This window comes from Nematostella vectensis, chromosome 6, assembly GCF_932526225.1.
Source record: "Nematostella vectensis chromosome 6, jaNemVect1.1, whole genome shotgun sequence".
Classification (NCBI taxonomy): Eukaryota; Metazoa; Cnidaria; class Anthozoa; order Actiniaria; family Edwardsiidae; genus Nematostella; species Nematostella vectensis.
In genome coordinates, this window is record NC_064039.1 from 16,827,690 (window position 1) to 16,851,266 (window position 23,577).

The following is a 23,577-nucleotide window of genomic DNA, read 5'->3' on the forward strand; positions in this document are numbered from 1 at the left end:
TATATGCATTTTTGTGGGTTTCAAAAATGTGTATTAGAGTAAGCTATTAGGGGGACGTAGGGGTAGATGTGGTCGCATCGTCAGACACCCGGCACGTGGAACTGGCCAATCAGAGTTGCGAATCAGTTTACCAACAAACCCCTCAATTCAAGATGGACGATCGAATACCTTTCGCTTTCGTTTCAAATACTAGCTTTAATAAACATCGAAATTCTTCCTTAAGGGGCCCCCGAGTATTGCAGTGATAAAGAAATTGCAGGTAAGATTTTTGTGTTGACATTTTGTACAATTGTACAAATGTGTTTCCTTCGCTTTGTTTGATAATGGGTTTCGCATTATTGCCATCGCGTATCGTACCTGAAAATCTTTGAAAAAAGGCGCGTAAAAATCCCCGTTGAGAGAGAAAAAATTAATTTAAGGAAAAGGACAGTATTCCTTTACCATTTATTATACAGAAAATATTTCATTTATATTTTGTATTGTTAGCAGTCAGGTAATAAAGACATTTGAATGGAATCTGACGGGTCTTTTTGCAGTGTAAATATGGGAGCGACATTTTTCCCCTAAAATGGTGTGATACACACATCTTACTCGTGTGATGACGTATATTCTAATAACCCCTTATTACATATCTGATTTCAGGGTAGGGATACGAAGAAAAAAAAATATAGCAACATTTATACGGGAAGGACTTGCTAAAAGTGTGTGAATCCAGTCAACTTTTATTTGATTTGGGTGATCAAATAATACAACACAAGCTATGCCATCTTCGCCAGCTAAAACAGCTAACACGAAGCTTGTAGAGCCGAACAAGGAGAGAAAGGTGTCTTGTAAACTGCTCTGCGAAGTCGTACTGCTCGACAACACCACTTTTACAGCGACGTTTGAAAAGAAATCCTCCAAAGGTGGAGAGCTCTTCGATCGCGTGTGCTCGTTTTTGGGAGTAACCAAAAAAGAAATCTTCGGCTTACAATACACAAGTTGGGAAGACGGTGCCTTGAATTGGCTAGATATGAGCAAAGAGATTCGTAGTCAACGATCCAAGCCGTATCACTTTCAGTTCGCTGTAAAGTTTTACCTTCGAAATCCAAGGGAGCTGGACCCAGTTTCACGAGAGCTGATGTGTTTACAAGTGAAAGACTCGCTTGTTCGTGGAAAATTTCTGAAACCTGTGTCAATTAAAAGGCATGCAATATTAGATGGATATTTCGCCCAGATAATCATCGGAGATTTCAACCCGAAGAGTCATAAAAGAGGATACATTGAAAACAAACTTGGGCGTTTTTTTGTGCCACCAAACGGAATAAACTCTGACGAAGGCATAGGAGAGCTTGATTATGAGGCAATGGTGTTTAACTGTCACCGGTCACATTTGGGGTTAAGCAGAACTGAGGCCATTACACAGTTCCTTGAGCTTGCCACAGAGTTTCCTTTTTACGGTGTTAACCTACAGCCTCCGTCAAAAGACAGGGATGGCAACTCTGTTTGCATAGGAATCTATGAGAATGGGGTGTTGGTTTTTGATAATATTGGGTTAAGTGAGCCAGGAAATCTACTATATGAATTTCCGTGGAATGAGATTGTTACATTGCACCAGCACAACCGTCATTTCCATGTTTTGTACTACAGTGAAGAAAAGAAAGATGGGAGCAACTACTCCTTTCGCTTCCATGGACATTATGGACACAAAACAGCTCAGAGAACATTAATACTTGCCATGGAACACAAGAAATTCTTTTACCACCCAGATAAGAAAGTGCATCGCCGCAGTCGCTCTTTTGCAGAAGCTGATTCCATTGCCCGTCCTCCAGGTAAGTTTGACAGAGGGGACAAAAAATATGCAACTACCACCAACCTGAAGCATCGGTACAGGTCATCGTTTGGCAAGATCAAGTCCAACCTTAGGAGCAAGATGAGACATCATTCAAAGTCTCAAGATTTAGATGAGGCTGGAGTAGTTGAAGAAGCTGTTCAACCCATCTCCATGCAATCTCAAGAAAGTTCTAAAAGCCCCAAGCGCCTGATCTCTAGCGCATCTGCTAGTCATAGCCGCTCAACCTCACCAAGCCCTACAGCATGTAGCCCTGGGATTCACCGGCCTTCTTGTCCAGGCTATGACCATGTAGATAGCCCCAAACAAACAATTACATATGTGTGATAGTGCTAGACATGGTCTAGTTGTAGACCAGGAAGCCTGACCATCGGTGGAAGAACCCTTTCTCACTGGTAATGCCACTGGTCTCACTGTCTTGCAAATTTCACAGTTCATCTTTCCCTCTACCTTCCCTTCTCCAAAGAACACAGCTACCAGAACACAGCATTGAAGTGGTTGCAAATCAGACATCAGACTCTTGTTTAGATTGAGAAACAAACATTGTGTTCTCAATTTTTCTCAGATATGTGATTGAAATTCATGATTACCTCATGGTTTTGTGGTGTTGGGGAATGATTCTAGTCTTTGATTGCCTCATGGTTTTGTGGTGTTGGGGAATGATTCTAGTCTTTGACTGCCTCATGGTTTTGTGGTGTTGGGGAATGATTCTATTCTTTGATTGCCTCATGGTTTTGTGGTGTTGGGGAATGATTCTATTCTTTGACTGCCTCATGGTTTTGTGGTGTTGGGGAATGATTCTATTCTTTGACTGCCTCATGGTTTTGTGGTGTTGGGGAATGATTCTAGTCTTTGACTGCCGCGTGGTTTTGTGGTGTTGGGGAATGATTCTAGTCTTTGATTGCCTCATGGTTTTGTGGTGTTGGGGAATGATTCTAGTCTTTGACTGCCGCGTGGTTTTGTGGTGTTGGGGAATGATTCTAGTCTTTGACTGCCGCGTGGTTTTGTGGTGTTGGGGAATGATTCTAGTCTTTGTTTGCCTCATGGTTTTGTGGTCTTGGGGAATGACTGTAATCGTTACTTGAATTATCTAACTATTCTTTGGACTATTCTATACAACGTGGTGATTTTAACATAGACTGACTTGATAGGCATTTTAAGTTTTGTGTCATGTCTTTTCAAGACCTGCGGTGTTAAAGTCACTTGCCTGGTCCAAGTCTTCAATCCCTCTAGTGCAGAGCTCCACAACAAGAAGCAAAAGAGATAAGATCGAGTAAAGATTAAAGGGACAGGTAAAAGAGATTTGAAAGGTTTTGAAGCGAAGTATTTTACAGGTTTCCTTTTTTTCATGTGTGTGCTATAGAATAAAGTCATTTGAAACAATTGCATGCTGCTTTGAATTTTATTTTGAATTTTTTTTTACTGTTGTAAAAAAAGTAGAAAACAAGTTCCAAGAAGTTGGCTTTTATTGCCATTGTGTAATGTACACCAAAAAATTCAACTTTTATCAAAATTTAACTACGGCTCTGGGACCTTTGCACTTGGCATACTTTAGCGGGAATGACAACTTGGACTAGGTTCATGGCTTTTTTTTACAAAATGGTAGATCAAGTAGCCTAGCCGCTAGGCATTCATTTGACCTTCTGTATACAGTAAGTAAATTATAATACTTAAAAAGTATATTGCAAAGAAAACATAATAAAAACACCTATAGATACGATAGATACACCAAATAATAAAAACACCTATAGATACGATAGATACACCAAATAATAAAAACACCTATAGATATAATAGATACACCAAAACCTGGTTAGTTGTGCCTGCCTTTTTTGAGGAGTTATTAATTATTAATGGCAGGGTAGACTGACTTAATCAGTTTCTTGGTTAGTAAAGATATATTTGATTAGTCATTTATGAAATATATTAGCAGGTGTATAGACAGGAAAGATGAGGCATGCCTCCTGTACCAGTGAGCTAGGATGTCATACCAAATGGAAAAATGTTCCCTTGAATTGGTAATTAATGCCTCTTACCCTGGGGTTATTTTATTTTATACACGATAGGCCCCCTTCAACAATTATATGTGCTCTGGTATCAATGGAGGTCCTGATATTAAGCCATTATTGGATGAGGTTTTTTAGTGATATCTGGAATAATCAACGTCAAGACTGATTTTTCTTGGCGAACATTGCTGAATTCAAAAATTGTTTTATTATTCATTGATTCAGTAAAACGCACTTACTCGAAAACAAAATTTATTGCTGATTTGCAGAAAGACTGCCACTTCTCAAAAATCGAAGTTGCATTGCACACATAGAATCACAAATCTGCTAGCTGATGAGGCAGACTCTCAGCGTGATTCTCAAAAGCGCGCTTTTAGCCAATCAGAATCAACATAGTGAGCGCGATATAATAATAATGCACAGTAACCCACAGTTGTTACCCACAGTAACAACAAAACATAGTAGAACCATATCCCCTTTACTATTTTTTAAAGCTAGATACTGTGGATACAAATGCGCTGTTTTTGGTCAGTATAGGAGTAAATGGGGTTAGCAAAGTGTGTCTAGTCTTTTAAAACAGAAACTCTACAGAGTCTAGGGCATGTAAAAATAAGATGTGAATGTACATTAGGGAAAGTTCATTTATTATCGTGAGGGGGAGCATAAGGATACTGTATAGCACCAAGCATTATCATGTTGAAACCTGGAGTTAGTCGCATCTTTGATAAATTGAGTGCCTTTACTTTTTCTGAATTAATGTTTTCAGCCAATTCCTCCCCCTCCACTTTCTGTCCAACTTGCAGCTAATCTCTTGATCGCGTTCCGATGACATTGTCATTACCGTTCTTCCCTTAGTATTCTAAGTAATTCAAAACAATTTAATGGATTAAAAACCCATGCAAACGGTACCAAAACTGGAAAGTATTGCTACCAAAGTCTGGTTTTACTGAGGACATATTCCTCCATATTACTTACTCAGTTCGTGCCTCAATGCTAGTTTTGACTTCTGCAGTGAAGTTCTCATTAAGTTGGAAAGGGGATGTGGGGTCATTGGAGTGTTGTCCCTGAGGTCAGGGCAACTTTCTTCCTTCCACAGGCCTGCTTATCCAAGGGCCCACATATGCTTGAGTTGGGGGGGAGAGGAGGAGGGGTTAACATTGACTAGTCATTATGCTTCCTATTTGTTTTCTATTTTCTTATTTGCCTTTGTGAAAGTGGTCAGACCCATGGAGAATGGCAAGAGGAGAAACATAAACATGTAAAAGGAAAAAAACAATCAGCATACACATTTTTTAACAGTATAATTTTATGTATTTTAGCATAGCATAATTTAATTAACTAAAAGGGCTAAAAGTTTTTAAGAATCAATGTCTACTTTGGAAGATGGTTATGTACACTGTGATGTTTAAATGTTTAATTTCAATTTTTTATTTTGACCCTGCAAGCAAAATATTTGTGCTATTTAGATGTAGTCACCTCAAACATGACAATCACATAATGGGTATATTATGCAAAACAGCTCCCCATGTTACCAATATCAATAAATAATTACTCTGTGATAAATTCTATTTTCAAAAAACTTATTCAGCTTCTTTTTGTTATACTCAAAGATATAAGATAATAATTTTAAGATTAATTTTATAATACTTTTTAGTATAAGATTAATTGTTATGATGCTAAGAAATTAACAATTTCAAGCAAACCACATTTCAAGCAGTTGGCGCCAGGAAATCTGGGCCAGTGCCTCATATGGAAAGCAGTTGTTCCTAGTGATACTTTAGCAAGAATAACTCAGTCAACAGACTTATGGCATGAAATAGTGATGGTATTATTATGATTATTATCGTTGTTGTTGTTATTATTATTATTGTTGTTGTTGTTATTATTATTATTATTATTAGTCCTGATATTATGCAGACATAACTCTCATTGTCACTCACTACGTGTAGGTTAAAATAATACCAGATTATAGTTCTGACAAGCCCAATATTCCTTGCTATGGGACAGAAAAAAATGGCATGAAACTGTCCAATTCTCAATATATAAGCTCAAAATTCCACATACAAGGAGTTCCTCTGACCAAAAGCTTAATTCCAAATTCTAAAGAAATTTAGAAGATATGAAATTTAGATATTAGCAAGCAAAGTTGGCTTAATTTCCGATCAGAGCCAGACTTCTCCCTAAAAACGAGGAGAATTCATACTTTGAACATCTGAAAAATTGCGCTTCAAGCCTCATATCTCGAAGACGAATCCATTAGAAAAAACACTTTTTGATATGTTGTTTTACATAACATAAGGAACCTCTATGCAAAAATTCAAGCTTACCGAAGTTAACTAGACCTTATTTTGGGAAAACTTGCCATTTTTTCCCTCTCCTTGCTACGAGCACTGCTTTTTTTTTCATCCAAGATTTGACATTCAAACATCAGACTGGACACTTGTAAGGAGGTATTTTGACTAAGTTTGAAGAAATCTACTGATCCAAAGAGACCATGGGCGAAATGGCTCTAGTTGATTAATTACCATTATGAGAAAGTGTTTGGGGATAAACCCTCCAAAGCAAGTCCACTGAAATAGCTTTTACTTTGATGGCTGTTTTCAATGTGCCACTGCAAATCTTGGAAACTTGTTTGGCCTGGTAACCAAGTGTCACATTACACTATGAAATAGTGAAGGTTGGCAATTATTAAATGCACATAGCAGTTAAATCAGTTGTAATACTTTTGATTGAAGACTTTTATCATGATCATTGTTTGCATTGTATAATACTGTATTATTAATGATTCTTTCATCATGTAATATCCTTGTCACCTTGATTTTTAGCATAAAGAACAAAGGTAGTCCTGGACAATGAGCATAATGTCTTAAGCTTTCTGTTAGTATGCTTCATTCTTGCCATTCACAAGCTTCCTTTGACAAGCAGCAATGTGATGAATAGCCATCAGACATCTTCCACCAATAGCCTCTCAAAGTCTAAATTTCATGTTAGTAGGGACATGATCTAATTCATAGTACTCATGGCTTATTTTATTCTTTTGAACAGTGACTATTCTCATCCCAGAGTCTTTGTCATTTTTTATCTGCAAACCGATAGCACTGGTAACGACAACTTCCAGATCTCCATCAAAGCCCCCTGCATTCCTGTGGTAGTGACCAGCAAATACATACTTAATTCCTGCAGCTTTCAATTTCTCCAGCATCTCCTTACGAGTGTTCATTGTAATATTAAAGTAGTCATCCTCTTCATCAGCAGAACCAAAGAACCATGGTATATGTTGGAACACAACAACATGTTGAGGGTTACTAGTTTTTGCAAATTGGAGTTGTTGTTCAAGCCACTTGTCCTGATCCTGCTTGTGCTCCGCTACCTGAGTCGCATCCTTGAAGTATTGAGAATTGAGGACTATAAAGAATACACCTGAAAAGCATGAAAAACAGGGTGTTGAGGTATAAGGTGAATAGTTGTTTAATGTTCCTAGCTTCAAACAGCCTCCCTATCTGAGGTATGAATACTAAATAACCACACCCTTCTTTCAAGCAACCCTCCAAGCCGAAAACACAGAGATTGGTGATAAAGTCAACTCATTTCCAATTATGAATAAATAGTAAATAAAGCGTTTTATTGCAAAAAGGGCCCTGAAGGGAGATTTGAAACCTTTTTCCCAGCTACTTTAATTGTCAATGTAGTCTTTCTAGGTACTGTTTACTACAAATCCTATTACTTGAAGTAAAAATAATGTTTCCAAATTAATTTTATGCCCTTAGGAACCTGATTTCAAGCTTCAAAGAAAAGCTAAGAAAGAGGACAAAATGAACGGTCTTGAAGCCTTTTAAGTGATAAATGTTTCAGGAAATAAGAACAAAATAGCTAATGAAACTGGAATGGAAAATCTATTAGCTAAAGCAAGGATAAAATGACAAGTTTTATAACAGTTCACTAAAACATTCAGATAGAAATAGGCATTGTTTGGTCACTGATGATATACAAGGAGCAGATAATTTGCTGGTGATTAGAGAAACAAGAAAACACACTCATAATAAAATACAAATTATTGATAACGATCAGGAAAAAAGTTAAGCATTAAAAAAATAGTAAAAGAAAATGCGGTACATATGCTACATATGTACAAATTGGAAAATAATTAAAGTCCATATAACCTTTCAGAGTTGAGAGACTTTGTCAATTCTTTATATTTTCATCTTCCAAATTGTGTGTGGTTCGTATGGACCCTATAAAACACGCGTCTGTAATATTAAGGTATTTTGGTCAACCTTCGAAAAAAAGGCCATGAACTGAAAGGCCCGGGTCCAGTCATTTGTGACAAAGATCGAGTTGTCAACCAAATTACATGAGAAAACATATGCGCGCGCTAAACCGATTCCCGTCTTCATGTCTTCTTAGTTATTGCTAAAGAACGTTGTGTGGTTACAACTTTTACCGTCATCTTTATATCTTAACCTGGTAGTCAAATGATTATTTAACTTCAGGAAACAAATCTGCAAAATTTAGCAGATAGTTTCTAGTCTTTGAATTGTTTTTGCATTGTGTGCGCTGTTTATGAAACCTACAACAAAACAATTTTTTTTTTCGAATACAATTCTCAACATTAAATTATTCTTCGCTTCATTGTGGGTAGCATTGCAATAGAAAATAATTCGCCAATATTTTCTGGTATTGCCTTCTCTGAATTTTAACGGATTTAAGGAAAATAAGTGGTTTCAGATTTTCTTGCCAAAACTTGGAATTATTCACTCGATTCAATCTCCTTTCGCGCGGCCAGGAAAATTTTCAAAGATCTGTAGAAATGCAAATTTTAATCAAATTCAATTCCCTTTTCATAATTTAGAAGTTTATCTATGCTTTGTTTTGGCTAGATGGATATAAATGAAAGGTTTTAAGAACTTTAAGCTTGTGAATGAATAAAACGACTTTGCTTTGTTAGAGAATTAGAGTTTTAAAGCAAGCTACTTATGGCTCATTATTTTAAAAGGCAATCTTAAACTATAGTCTGTTCAAACACTTTTTTAACAGAATCCTAACCTAAATAAAAGTATCTGTAGAATAGGGGTATGCTATACAAGGTGTTACACAACAAAGAGAATAAACAAGACGGGATTAACACTAAACGTGAGACTTATCTCACTCAAAGAACCTTTCTTATTGATAGCTGTCAATAGATCCTGGTTACACAAACAAAATAATCTTATCGGCTGTGCCACTTGTAACTTTACCTCCCACCCAGAATGTGAAGAAATCGTCGCCGAAATTGTTTCTGTATTTCTTGATGGAGTCTTTAGTTGGCTTGTCTCCTATGTCGTGATTGCCACAAACGCACACCAAGGGGATCGTCGGATCTAACTCCTTAAACACATCCTTAAAGTCTTTTACTTGCGGATCGTTGTACTTCTCCCAAGGGAAAGCATTGACCATGTCACCACACACAACAAAGAATCTTGGTTTTGGAGACATTCGGTTGGCAGCCGCTATGGCCTTTTTGCTTAGCTCGATTTCTTTTCCCCACCCTTGCATGTCTTCGCGTACGTTGTTCCATGAGTCGATCAAACCTAGCTGAGTGTCTGCAGCTTGGATAAAACAAAAAGGCCCTTTCCATTGGCCTTCCTTGTCTCTTGTGAGGCCTGGGTAAATGTTGTTTGACGCTTTTTGAAAGCTTGTCGAATGACTATCGTTCCCCGCCATCTTTAAATTGCTTTACTCCTTATGTAAAAGAAATAGTAAGGTACTTCATATACGGTACTCCATGGTGGTCCGATATATAGCATGGCATGCCTCACCCACGTTGGCTATGCTTACCTATGATTAGCTATGCTTACTTATGCTTGGCTATGCTTACCTATGATTGGCTATGCTTGGCTATGCTTACCTATGATTGGCTATGCTTACCTATGATTGGCTATGCTTACCTATGATTGGCTATGCTTACCTATGATTGACTATGCTAACCTATGATTGGCTATGCTTACCTATGATTGGCTATGCTTCGCTATGCTTACCTATGATTGGCTATGCTTACCTATGATTGGCTATGCTTATCTATGATTGGCTATGCTTACCTATGCTTGGCTATGATTGGCTATGCTTACCTATGATTGCCTATGCTTACCTATGATTGGCTATGCTTACCTATGATTTGCTATGCTTACCTATGATTGCCTATGCTTACCTATGATTGGCTATGCTTACTTATGCTTGGCTATGCTTACCTATAATTGGCTATGCTTACCTATGATTGTCTATGCTTACCTATGATTGGCTATGCTAACCTATGATTGGCTATGCTTATCTATGATTGGCTATGCTAACCTATGATTGGCTATGCTTACCTATGATTGGCTATGCTAACCTATGATTGGCTATGCTTACTTATGATTGGCTATGCTTACTTATGCTTGGCTATGCTTACCTATGATTGGCTATGCTTACCTATGATTGGCTATGCTTACCTATGATTGGCTATGCTTATCTATGATTGGCTATGCTTACCTATGCTTGGCTATGATTGGCTATGCTTACCTATGATTGCCTATGCTTACCTATGATTGGCTATGCTTACTTATGCTTTGCTATGCTTACCTATGATTGGCTATGCTTACCTATGATTGGCTGTGCTAACCTATGATTGGTTATGCTTACCTATGATTGGCTATGCTAACCTATGATTGGCTATGCTTACCTATGATTGGCTATGCTAACCCATGATTGGCTATGCTTACCTATGATTGGCTATGCTTACCTATGATTGGCTATGCTTACCTATGTTCGGCTATGCTTACCTATGATTGGCTATGCTAACCTATGATTGGATATGCTTACCTATGATTGGCTATGCTAACCTATGATTGGCTATGCTAACCTATGATTGGATATGCTTACCTATGATTGGCTATGCTAACCTATGATTGGCTATGCTTACCTATGATTGGCTATGCTTACCTATGATTGGCTATGCTAACCTATGATTGGCTATGCTTACCTATAATTGGCTATGCTTACCTATGATTGCCTATGCTTACCTATGTTTGCCTATGCTAACCTATAATTGGCTATGCTTACTTATGATTGGCTATGTTTACTTATGATTGGCTATGCTTACTTATGATTGGCTATGCTTACCTATGATTGGCTATGCTTACTTATGATTGGCTATGCTAACCTATGATTGGCTATGCTTGGCTATGCTTACCTATGATTGGCTATGCTTGGCTATGCTTACTTAGATAGATAGATAGATAGATAGATAGATAGATAGATAGATAGATAGATAGATAGATAGATAGATAGATAGATAGATAGATAGATAGATAGATAGATAGACTTTATTTAAGACACGCTTGGCTATGCTTACCTTGTTGCCTATGCTTGACCAGGGGCGAGGCGAGGGTATTTTTAAGGTACTGTACGCACAGATGGACATTTATTACAGGAAACTCTCCCAATAAAACGCCTAAGAAATGTGCATTTAGTTGCTATGCATAAATATATTTCATCGATAGTTTCATATTCAAACACAATCTACCCACTCTGTAGAACGGATATTTTTGTTATTCAAATCAGGCGCGGACACAAAAGAGCTGGATACGCGAGTCCCCGCCAAAAAGTGGTTAATTTTTATTGAAGGATCGTCAAATAATATCCTCTTTCCATGCTTACCTATGATTAGCTATGCTTACTTATGCTTGGCTATGCTTACCTATGATTGGCTATGCTTGGCTATGCTTACCTATGATTGGCTATGCTTACCTATGATTGGCTATGCTTACCTATGATTGGCTATGCTTACCTATGATTGACTATGCTAACCTATGATTGGCTATGCTTACCTATGATTGGCTATGCTTGGCTATGCTTACCTATGATTGGCTATGCTTACCTATGATTAGCTATAGTTTCATATTCAAACACAATCTACCCACTCTGTAGAACGGATATTTTTGTTATTCAAATCAGGCGCGGACACAAAAGAGCTGGATACGCGAGTCCCCGCCAAAAAGTGGTTAATTTTTATTGAAGGATCGTCAAATAATATCCTCTTTCCATGTAATACTTTTGACTACCCCCCACTCCCCCCCAATCCTGGATGCGCCCCTGCAAATGAGCATCGAACTCGACCTTGAAAAGGTCAAAACAGTCCCTTAAGAGAGAAAAAGATTTCTGAAAACCGAGAACTCCCAGCAAACACAGAGAGAGTGCCTTAAAATATATACTCTTTCTAGGACATGTCAAAAACCCTTTCTTTCTGTCTGGTGAAAGTTATGATCACCTCCGCTCCGTCTAAGAAGCAGCGAATTAGGAAGCTAGGTAGAAAGAAGAGAAGGATAATCTTCCCGAGGATTTTGTAGTCGAATGTCGACGTCGTAGGGTCTCTGAGGCATGCTCCGCCTGGAAATGTTTCGAAGTTTTGGAAGTACAGTAAAATAATCGCACAAGTTATATGCATTCAGGGACGGTGCTAGGGGTGGACCGAGCGCGCCCCAAGTTTCAGATATTTGACTTATAAATATACGGATGAACAATAAATCCGGCCCCCGCTTTATTAAAACTCGGGCCTCGCCCCCCCCCCCCCCCCCCTCCCCTCCCGTTTTTGTTTTCTGGATTCGACCCTTGCATGTTTTTTTTTTATGGGTGAGGATAGAGGGGGGTTGCATTTCCCGGAAATAAACTGCATGTTTGTATATTCCTGTATTCGGAATAACCTCCTACACAACCGGACGGTCCTGTGAGCTAGAACCAAATCGTCAGAGGAACAAACCCAAGCTCAAAGATCTGACCACGGGGCGGGCTGAGTCCACGACATGTCCTTCAAGTTTTGTACAAATAAAGTATGTGAGGGGGGGGGGGGGGAAGGTTCGAACCATCATAGACAGGGCCGTAGCAGGGGGCGGGGCACTGGGGGCATGTGCCCCCCTAGTATTTTCAAAAAATATAAGGAAATCGCTAGTAGGGGCGTTGCTATGCCCCCTATATTTTCTTAATGTTTCTGTGTTGTACTCCTCCAATGTCTCGAGGCATGCTACGGCGCTGACAGGTAGGCACCGCGGAGCATGTTGAAAAGTAGGTGGGCTGCCAATTGAAAAAGAAAACTATTATATTGAAAAGCGAAAAAAGGAAATAAATCATAGCATTTGACTTGTTTCTGTCACAAAAAGTGGCAGGCCGCGGCCCCACCGCCAGCACCCCCCCCCCCCCCTCCGCGGTGGGACAAGGGTGGAGATTTGACATTTTTGCGATTTTTTCAGTCAAGCTTTCAGTCGCTACCCTTTGGCCAAATTTTGAGGAATCTCTTTACCCCGGGTTAAATTATTGTGACCAAATAACCCTTGCCAAGGGCGTATTACGGGAGAAATAGAGATAGCATGAACTACATAACATCCTATTTCTTTTTATGGATGAGCACACACACACTGATTTAACAGGTGCATAAGACTTGGAATCCGGAATCCACACACAAAGATCCACGCGAATCCACGCTCTAGGATTTTGTCAAATCCGGAATCCAGGACACTATTGGATCACCCTGTCATGTGGCAAGGTAAGGTATTGGGAAACCAAATACTACCATATATGAAGTAACAACCTTTAAATCTACACATCAGCCATCAGCAGCTGGCCTGTCTAGTCACCAGATCCCCCGACAAATTCCCATAGAAAACTGGGGACAACAACATCATTTTTCTTCTATAAACAATATGATTTTTAAAACATATTAACATACGCGAAGTCCCCAGACCACCAAAAGGGTAATCTATTTTCTTTAAAAAATAAACAAAACAAAAACAAAAAACAGCATAGTTATTTTTTTATCAGCCTAGGTGCTTGGGCCTCCTGCGGCTAGCTAGGAGGCCTGGTAATGTTATAAGCGCACATTTCAAACACTTGTAAATATGAGACTGATAACAGCGGGTAATTATGGCCAATTATGGCACTATTTCTCTCGTATTGTCCTTTCTTAATCATTACAAACATCTTTTATATTAGCCTGTCTCACCTAAAGGCTTAGAAATTTGAGTTACTCATAACAAAGACCAGATCCAATTCCAAATGATGATTCTCTTGCTGATTCCTTTTCTCTCCCATTCAGGAAGTTTGCAAATTGTCTCCTCTTTTTTAACAGGGTAAGTAACAACTTTTTCGCGTCTCCAATCTACGATAAAACTGTTGATTCACGTTTTATTTTGTTAATGACAGGGCTTGTTTCACTTCACTGGGCTTTCTGCGTTTAACTCAGAAATGCCCAGAACGGCGGAAAGACGAACAGCACAATCTTGTTTATCTTTGTAAATACTACGAAAACTGCTCAAGGCATTTGTTAAAAGAACTTTTTTGTGCAAGTAAGTCACTTTCCATTTGTATTATAATATTGACTACTCAACAGAGAAAAAATAATAAAATGTCCCCAAAGAATCAGAAACCATAACACTAGACAGTCAAATTAACAGTAAGTTGTGCTCTTTCCAAATTATCGGACATTCCTCATATACAGGATTATTGTACTGAATTATGTTTGTCTTTTTCCAAAGGCATGTATAGTATACCTAACATGCAAATATTTTGTATTTCCTGTCATAGATCAATGGATTTGTCATCTGATTCAGCTCTCAACTGGATTTCACTCAATGAAAGAGAAAATTTCAGTGTTTCTATTAGAAACGTCCATACAATCCATTACTGCAGGTACTGCATTTGCATGATTTGCATGATTTATACATTCTGTGTAATTTAAAAAAAACATTCTTGTTGTTATTTATTGCCATAAGTCTCATCATAATGGTTTAATTTGTTACAATCAGTCTGTTCGTCATCATGGTTTAATTTATTACAATCAGTCTATTCGTCATCATAGTTTAATTTATTACAATTAGTCTGGTCGTCATCATGGTTGAATTTATTACAATTAGTAATTGTTCGTTCATCTAAACACTTATCTATTAGAATAACCTCTAGGTCCTCTACTCCATTATGGTCTTCCTGGCAAAAATGTTTGTATATAAGGTCATCCGTATCTTTATAAGTATCTTGATAAGTATCAGAGCCTTTCTTGTATGTGTTATTCTACTTTTGTTGTTATTAAACCGGAGTCTAAATTCTGTTGTGGTAGACCCCGATTATTGTTTCCCGCATTTTTTACAGTAAATTAGATAATGTACTTTTTCTGAGTTACAGTCCATTTGTAATTAATTGTGTAGGTTTTGTTTATTATGTTACTGCTAAAAGCGTTTCCTGTGACCAGATGATTCCTGCAGATGACACAACGATTACTTCCACATTTGAATGCACCTGACTCCCGTTTGAATCAAACCATGCTCTAACTAAAGAACTAACTAAGAACCTTAAAGATTTTTAAATAGTTACAGACATTGGCTCCTAAGGGGCTTAATGTTAATGATTTTTTCTATTCAGAAAAGTGAGGAGCATGTGTCAGGCACTAGTTTAGAATTTTGTAATTTTTATATTGATGAGCGCATGCCTTAGAATAGCGCGTGCTACCTACTTTGAACTTCTTAATTCTTCTTATTATTATTTATGTATCTTGTAGAGCACGCGCAATTTGATCCTTTGGTTGTGCGCGTCAACAGTTTTTTGTATATATTCGTATATTGTATGTAACGGTTGATCTTCATTTGCCTTGATGAAGACTTCTTAATGAAGTTGAAATATAGGTGCTAATATTACCTGGTTGTCTCTTCTTTAACATCTTCATTTAACATCTAACTCTCCCCAAGTATCTTCTAGTCTAAAAAATTCTTCAGTAAAATTATATATATAATCTCAATATATACACCTATTTCACAAAAGGTTGTCAGTGCAAATGGCGAAAGGCAAATGGTTTATGGGTACTAATTATTTGAAAAATTAAAGGTGTTTAATAAAGTCCAGCAATGTCAGAGCCAAGCATTGATAACCTTTAATGGATAATTGTTTTGATTTATCCATATTCTTCGAGATGCATGGTTACTTTCGGTCGTAGAACTGCCATTTGCCAATCGCCATCTGCCATTTGCACTGACAACCTTTATTGAAATAGGTGTATATAATATATATAATACAGCGGCGTAGCCAGGATTTTTAACAGAAGGGGGCCCAAAAGGCCCTTTCAAGACATTTTCTCCTGTATTTTAGATATTGTCTCATACATTTACTGTATTTTTGGCTGCTGAAAGGGGGGGCCGGGCACCCTAGGCCACCCCCCTGGCTACGCCTCTGTAATATCATGCTTGAATTTATTACAATTAGTATAGCGTCATTATGGTTGAATTTATTACAATTAGTATAGCGTCATTATGGTTGAATTTATTACAATTAGTATAGTGTCATTATGGTTGAATTTATTACAATTAGTATAGCGTCATTATGGTTGAATTTATTACAATTAGTATAGCGTCATTATGGTTGAATTTATTACAATTAGTATAGTGTCATTATGGTTGAATTTATTACAATTAGTATAGCATCATTATGGTTGAATTTATTACAATTAGTATAGCGTCATTATGGTTGAATTTATTACAATTAGTATAGCGTCATTATGGTTGAATTTATTACAATTAGTATAGCGTCATTATGGTTGAATTTATTACAATTAGTATAGCGTCATTATGGTTGAATTTATTAAAATTAGTATAGCGTCATTATGGTTGAATTTATTACAATTAGTATAGCGTCATTATGGTTTAATTTATTTCAATTAGTATAGCGTCATTATGGTTGAATTTATTACAATTAGTATAGCGTCATTATGGTTGAATTTATTACAATTAGTCTGGTCGTCATGGTTTAGTTTATTACAATAAGTCTGGTCGTCATGGTTAAATTATTACAATTAGTCTGGTCATCATCATGGTTTAATTTTTTTACAATAAGTCTGGTCATCATGGTTAATTTATTACAATTAGTCTGGTCGTCATCATGGTTTAATAAAGTGGGAGCCCCACAGAAGCTGATGGAGTATGTACATCGCTATGGCAACAGACAAGCACGACTTGCTGCTACAGAACTATTACTAACAAATATGAATATATTGCAAGGTAAGTTTATACAAATTTAAATGAATAATTTGTAAAGTTAAAATTTATAGTATTCATTAAAAGTTAAACCTGATCTTGTAAGCTTATGAGGGTAACATGGGACTATTCTGTTGCGCATTTCATGGCAAACAGAATGCCTGTATGTAGTTCTGCTCAAATCAGCAATTGCCTGATTCTGTTTTGTTTGCCAAATATTACAACAAAAATGCCAAACAATTAACCATTCACAGGAATGTGTAAATGATATTTACATTAATTTCAAGATTGATATCTCCGTCATTTCAGGGTGACTGTACAGGAGCTCTGCACTATGACAGTCTTTCTTCAATAGTTTATTTGATTGGATATTATGATGGAAATCCATTTTTTTCTGTTAGGATAAACTTGTTTGCTTGATTCACAGTTTGAGCTTAAATTGTCAGTTTTCTCGGGATCTGGGAAATAAAACCACTGTTCCCAGATTGTAATCACTTTTATCGTCCCTTATTTATCAGGATTTTATGGGTGCCATTTATAGGAAAATTGGAGAAAGATCTTGAATTATTTTTTTATTGTGTGGTATCCATTTTCTTTGGTATGCTTAAATTGGTAGAACTGTTCCCGGTTATCATATTAAGCACAAGTTGTTCTGAGTCACTTACAATTATCATACCCTTCTCTAAACAACCCTTTCATTTCCCAGAAATCGGACAAACCTTTTTGTAGATATTTTAGCCTAAATAAATATTTATATATTATGGAAAATCGAGTAATAAAACCTAACAAATGATGCCACCATGTTGTGCACAACTATTGATAATTTCTATTTGATAATGAACTATACTGCCAAAATTGGAGAACACCTTAAACTTTACTTGTTTTGTGTCAGTTTTGAGCAAAATTACGCGGTGAAAGTCATTATGGTAATTTATTCTTTTCTTCCATGTAAAATTTGTAATTCATCTGGCTCAATTAGTTCGTTAAGGACAGAGGGTCCAAAATAGTGCCTCCCAAGTGATGTACACATAAATTCTATAAATAAAACAAATCTGTCAATATGTTGGTAACTTTCTCTAAAGAAGAAACAAAGAAAAAACACACTTGATTTAATCATTTACACATATTTAATCTTTTTTATTGTTGTCATTGTCATTGTTGTTGTTGTTATAAACAATTATTATATTATTATATTTTAGCTGACCTAAGTGACTTTTTACTGATTATTTGTATTTTACCCCTAGATTTAGTCAGAGTTTGTGATAATAGAATATTGGTTGGCATTGTAAGGCAAACTGGTATCAGTAAAGATATTTGGAAAACTACCACAAAGTCGTCACATAAGGTTTGTCCTGGATCCAATAATATACTCCTGTAAAGAAAACTGAATTAGTCCCACAGGATTCATCTACGACAAAAATTGTGCAGTTCCTACATGATTGCCTTGTTCTGTTGACATTGAACCTGCCAATCGACTTAGTTCCCAAATTCCCAATTTTCCCAATTCCAAATTTCAAAGTCAGCTTTAATACATTAGTCTTTCCTGATTTTTTCTCTTTATTTTCTAGTGTCCAGATGAAAAGGCCATAGAGATGAGTTTGAAGTCATTGTTGCTCTCACTGCCTCCCTCTGGTGTTGATGAGTGCACTAGGTGGTTCACTAAAAGTGCTATACTTTCTGGTACCTCAGCAAAGCAGCATAAAAGGGTAAATTACTTAACAGATCAGCATGAGATTTGCAGTAATCGAGTTGCCCTTTTATCTCTCTTTATCTTTTACATTTTAGTCAATGTCTTGGAATTTTGGAGGTGATCATGGTTTGTCATTTGCCCACACTTTAACTTCAATGCCAGCTGATCAAGTGGAGTTATTCTACCTTAAAGCACTCACCAGACATTCAACAGTAAGTTAAACCCTCTGTTTAGGCATTAGTAGTAGGGTTCATGCAATACATAATCCCTTTGAGTTATTTCCTCATGGGACGCTCACAAGTGTTAGGATTGGTGATGGTTAGGTGGAGGATGAGTACTTTCAGTGGATGATTTCGATGATTGCGACAATGATGATGTTAACGGCAATAACAATGATGTAAAAATGGTAATAATAATTGTGCTGGCAATGAGAAAATGTCTATTCTGCTGCTGACAAATGTGGTTATGATGCTGTTGAATACTGCTTCTGCTGATGGATAATGCCTCTTGTCTCTGTTGATGGATACTGTCTCTGCTGATGGATACTGCCTCTTGTCTCTGCTGATGGATACTACCCTCTGCCTCTGCTGATGGATACTGCCTTCTGTCTCTGCTGATGGATACTGCCTCTTGTCTCTGCTGATGGATACTGCCCTCTGTCTCTGCTGATGGATACTGCCTCTTGCCTCTGCTGATGGATACTGCCTTCTGCCTCTTTGATGGATACTGTCTCTTGTCTCTGTTGATGGATACTGCCTCTTGCCTCTGCTGATGGATACTGCCTTCTGTCTCTGCTGATGGATACTGCCTCTTGCCTCTGCTGATGGATACTGCCTCTTGCCTCTGCTGATGGATACTGCCTTTTGCCTCTGCTGATGGATACTGCCTCTTGTCTCTGCTGATGGATACTGCCTTCAGCCTCTGCTGATGGATACTGCCTCTTGTCTCTGCTGATGGATACTGCCTCTTGTCTCTGCTGATGGATACTGCCTTCAGCCTCTGCTGATGGATACTGCCTCTTTTTCTCTGCTGATGGATACTGCCTCTTGTCTCTGCTGATGGATACTGCCTCTTGCCTCTGCTCATGAATACTGTCTCTTGCCTTTGCTGATGGATACTGCCTCTTGCCTCTGCTGATGGATACTGCCTCTTGTCTCTGCTGATGGATACTGCCTGTTGTCTCTGTTGATGGAAACTGCCTCTTGTCTCTGCTGATGGATACTGCCTCTTGTCTCTGCTGATGGATACTGGCTTCTGTCTTTGCTGATGGATACTGCCTCTTGCCTCTGCTGATGGATACTGCCTCTTGCCTCTGCTGATGGATACTGCCTCTTGTCTCTGCTGATGGATACTGCCTCTTGCCTCTGCTGATGGATACTGCCTCTTGCCTCTGCTGATGGATACTGCCTCTTGTCTCTGCTGATGGATACTGCCTGTTGTCTCTGTTGATGGAAACTGCCTCTTGTCTCTGCTGATGGATACTGCCTCTTGTCTCTGCTGATGGATACTGCCTCTTGCCTCTGTTGATGGATACTGCCTCTTGTCTCTGCTGATGGATACTGCCTCTTGCCTCTGCTAATGGATACTGCCTCTTGTTTCTGCTGATGGATACTGCCTCTTGTCTCTGCTGATGGAAACTGCCTCTTGTCTCTGTTGATGGAAACTGCCTCTTGTCTCTGCTGATGGATACTGCCACTTGCCTCTGTTAATGGATACTGCCTCTTGCCTCTGTTGATGGATACTGCCTCTTGTCTCTGCTGATGGATACTGCCACTTGCCTCTGTTAATGGATACTGCCTCTTGCCTCTGTTGATGGATACTGCCTCTTGTCTCTGCTGATGGATACTGCCTCTTGCCTCTGCTAATGGATACTGCCTCTTGTTTCTGCTGATGGATACTGCCTCTTGTCTCTGCTGATGGAAACTGCCTCTTGTCTCTGTTGATGGAAACTGCCTCTTGTCTCTGCTGATGGATACTGCCTCTTGCCTCTGTTAATGGATACTGCCTCTTGCCTCTGTTGATGGATACTGCCTCTTGTCTCTGCTGATGGATACTGCCACTTGCCTCTGTTAATGGATACTGCCTCTTGCCTCTGTTGATGGATACTGCCTCTTGTCTCTGCTGATGGATACTGCCACTTGCCTCTGTTAATGGATACTGCCTCTTGCCTCTGTTGATGGATACTGCCTCTTGTCTCTGCTGATGGATACTGCCTCTTGTCTCTGCTGATGGATACTGCCTCTTGCCTCTGCTGATGGATACTGCCTCTTGCCTCTGCTGATGGATACTGCCTTCTGTCTCTGCTGATGGATACTGCCTCTTGTCTCTGCTGATGGATTTTGCCTCTTGTCTCTGCTGATGGATACTGCCTCTTGTCTCTGCTGATGGATACTGCCTCTTGCCTCTGCTGATGGGTACTGCCTCTTGCCTCTGCTGATGGATACTGCCTCTTGTCTCTGCTGATGGATACTGCCTCTTGTCTCTGCTGAAGGATACTGCCTCTTGTCTCTGTTGATGGAAACTGCCTCTTGTCTCTGCTGATGGATACTGCCTCTTGTCTCTGCTGATGGATACTGCCTCTTGCCTCTGTTGATGGATACTGCCTCTTGCCTCTGTTGATGGATACTGCCTCTTGCCTCTGTTGATGGATACTGCCTCTTGCCTCTGTTGATGGATACTGCTTCTTGCCTCTGTTGATGGATACTGCCTCTTGCCTCTTTTGATGGATACTGCCTCATGTCTCTGCTGATGGATATTGCCTTCAGCCTCTGCTGATGGATACTGCCTCTTGTCTCTGCTGATGGATACTGTCTCTTGCCTTTGCTGATGGATACTTCCTTCTGTCTCTGCTGATGGATACTGCCTCTTGTCTCTGCTGATGGATACTGCCTCTTGTCTCTGCTGATTGATACTGCCTTCTGTCTTTGCTGATGGATACTGCCTCTTGTCTCTGTTGATGGATACTGCCTTCAGCCTCTGTTGATGGATACTGCCTCTTGCCTCTGCTGATGGATACTGCCTTCTGTCTCTGCTGATGGATACTGCCTTCTGTCTCTGCTGATGGATACTACCTCTTGTCTCTGTTGATGGATACTGCCTCTTGCCTCTGCTGATGGATACTGCCTTCTGTCTCTGCTGATGAATACTGCCTCTCGCCTCTGCTGATGGATACTGCCTTCTGTCTCTGCTGATGGATACTGCCTCTTGTCTCTGCTGATTGATACTGCCTCTTGTCTCTGCTGATGGATACTGCCTTTAGCCTCTGCTGATGGATACTGCCTCTTGTCTCTGCTGATGGATACTGTCTCTTGCCTCTGCTGATGGATACTGTCTCTTGCCTTTGCTAATGGATACTTCCTTCTGTCTCTGCTGATGGATACTGCCTCTTGCCTCTGCTGATGAATACTGTCTCTTGCCTTTGCTGATTGATACTGGCTTCTGTCTTTGCTGATGGTTACTGCCTCTTGCCTCTGCTGATGGATACTGCCTCTTGCCTCTGCGGATGGATACTGCCTTTTGCCTCTGCTGATGGATACTGCCTCTTGTCTCTGCTGATGGATACTGCATTCAGCCTCTGCTGATGGATACTGCCTTTTGTCTCTGCTGATGGATACTGTCTCTTGCCTCTGCTGATGGATACTGTCTCTTGCCTTTGCTAATGGATACTTCCTTCTGTCTCTTCTTATGGATACTGCCTCTTGTCTCTGCTGATGGATACTGCCTCTTGCCTCTGCTGATGAATACTGTCTCTTGCCTTTGCTGATTGATACTGGCTTCTGTCTTTGCCGATGGATACTGCCTCTTGCCTCTGCTGATGGATACTGCCTCTTGCCTCTGCTGATGGATACTGCCTTTTGTCTCTTCTGATGGATACTGCCTCTTGTCTCTGTTGATGAATACTGCCTCTTTTATCTGCTGATGGATACTGCCTTCTGTCTCTGCTGATGGATACTGCCTCTTGTCTCTGTTGGTGGATACTGCCTCTTGTCTCTGTTGATGGATACTGCCTCTTGTCACTGCTGATGGATACTGCCTCTTGTCTCTGTTGATGGATACTGTCTTTTGTCTCTGTTGATGGATACTGCCTCTTGCCTCTGTTGATGGATACTGCCTCTTGTCTCTGCTGATGGATACTGCCTCTTGTCTCTGCTGATGGATACTGCCTCTTGCCTCTGTTGATGGAAACTGCCTCTTGCCTCTTTTGATGGATACTGCCTCTTGCCTCTGTTGATGGATACTGCCTCTTGTCTCTGCTGATGGATACTGCCTCATGTCTCTGCTGATGGATACTGCCTCTTGTCTCTGCTGATGGATACTGCCTCTTGCCTCTGTTGATGGATACTGCCTCTTGCCTCTGTTGATGGATACTGCCTCATGTCTCTGCTGATGGATACTGCCTTTAGCCTCTGCTGATGGATACTGCCTCTTGTCTCTGCTGATGGATACTGTCTCTTGCCTTTGCTGATGGATACTGCCTTCTGTCTTTGCTGATGGATACTGCCTCTTGTCTCTGTTGATGGATACTGCCTTCAGCCTCTTTTGATTGATACTGCCTCTTTTATCTGCTGATGGATACTGCCTTCTGTCTCTGCTGATGGATACTGCCTCTTGCCTTTGCTAATGGATACTTCCTTCTGTCTCTTCTGGTGGATACTGCCTTCTGTCTTTGCTGATGGATACTGCCTGTTGTCTCTGTTGATGGATACTGCCTTCAGCCTCTGCTGATGGATACTGCCTCTTGTCTCTCCTGATGGATACTGTCTCTTGCCTTTGCTGATGGATACTTCCTTCTGTCTCTGCTGATGGATACTGCCTCTTGTCTCTGCTGATGGATACTGCCTCTTGTCTCTCTGCTGATTGATACTGCCTTCTGTCTTTGCTGATGGATACTGCCTCTTGTCTCTGTTGATGGATACTGCCTTCAGCCTCTGTTGATGGATACTGCCTCTTGCCTCTGCTGATGGATACTGCCTTCTGTCTCTGCTGATGGATACTGCCTTCTGTCTCTGCTGATGGATACTGCCTCTTGTC

General features: G+C 39.4%; 3 protein-coding genes and 1 long non-coding RNA gene across 4 annotated transcripts in view; 3 read left to right on the forward strand and 1 right to left on the reverse strand.

Moving 5' to 3' along the window:
* Positions 1–107: 107 nt before the first annotated feature.
* Positions 108–4,579, forward strand: LOC5513305 (band 4.1-like protein 3). The gene is made up of 2 exons (XM_032382854.2): positions 108–259; positions 643–4,579. The coding sequence occupies exon 2, from the start codon at positions 761–763 to the stop codon at positions 2,156–2,158; it is 1,398 nt and encodes a 465-aa protein (XP_032238745.2). The 5' UTR covers positions 108–259; positions 643–760; the 3' UTR covers positions 2,159–4,579.
* A 1,662-nt stretch (positions 4,580–6,241) lies between these two features.
* Positions 6,242–9,583, reverse strand: LOC5513306 (serine/threonine-protein phosphatase CPPED1). The gene is made up of 2 exons (XM_001633548.3): positions 9,072–9,583; positions 6,242–7,257 (listed from the first exon to the last, which is right to left on the reverse strand). The coding sequence occupies exons 1-2, from the start codon at positions 9,535–9,537 to the stop codon at positions 6,806–6,808; spliced, it is 918 nt and encodes a 305-aa protein (XP_001633598.2). The 5' UTR covers positions 9,538–9,583; the 3' UTR covers positions 6,242–6,805.
* On the forward strand, positions 7,195–8,005 carry LOC116618771. Its single transcript, XR_004296331.2, has 2 exons — positions 7,195–7,293; positions 7,605–8,005. It is a non-coding gene; the product is annotated as an uncharacterized LOC116618771 (long non-coding RNA).
* A 4,110-nt stretch (positions 9,584–13,693) lies between the features above and the next one.
* Positions 13,694–23,577, forward strand: part of LOC5513308 (protein SERAC1-like) — a 30,040-nt gene continuing 20,156 nt past the window's right edge. Inside the window, exons 1-8 of the mRNA XM_048728801.1 lie at positions 13,694–13,758; positions 13,937–13,970; positions 14,044–14,186; positions 14,425–14,529; positions 16,749–16,880; positions 18,101–18,201; positions 18,425–18,562; positions 18,642–18,758. Of these exons, the coding sequence (XP_048584758.1) occupies positions 13,740–13,758; positions 13,937–13,970; positions 14,044–14,186; positions 14,425–14,529; positions 16,749–16,880; positions 18,101–18,201; positions 18,425–18,562; positions 18,642–18,758 (789 nt within the window). The 5' untranslated portion in view covers positions 13,694–13,739. The remainder of the gene's footprint in view (positions 13,759–13,936; positions 13,971–14,043; positions 14,187–14,424; positions 14,530–16,748; positions 16,881–18,100; positions 18,202–18,424; positions 18,563–18,641; positions 18,759–23,577) is intronic.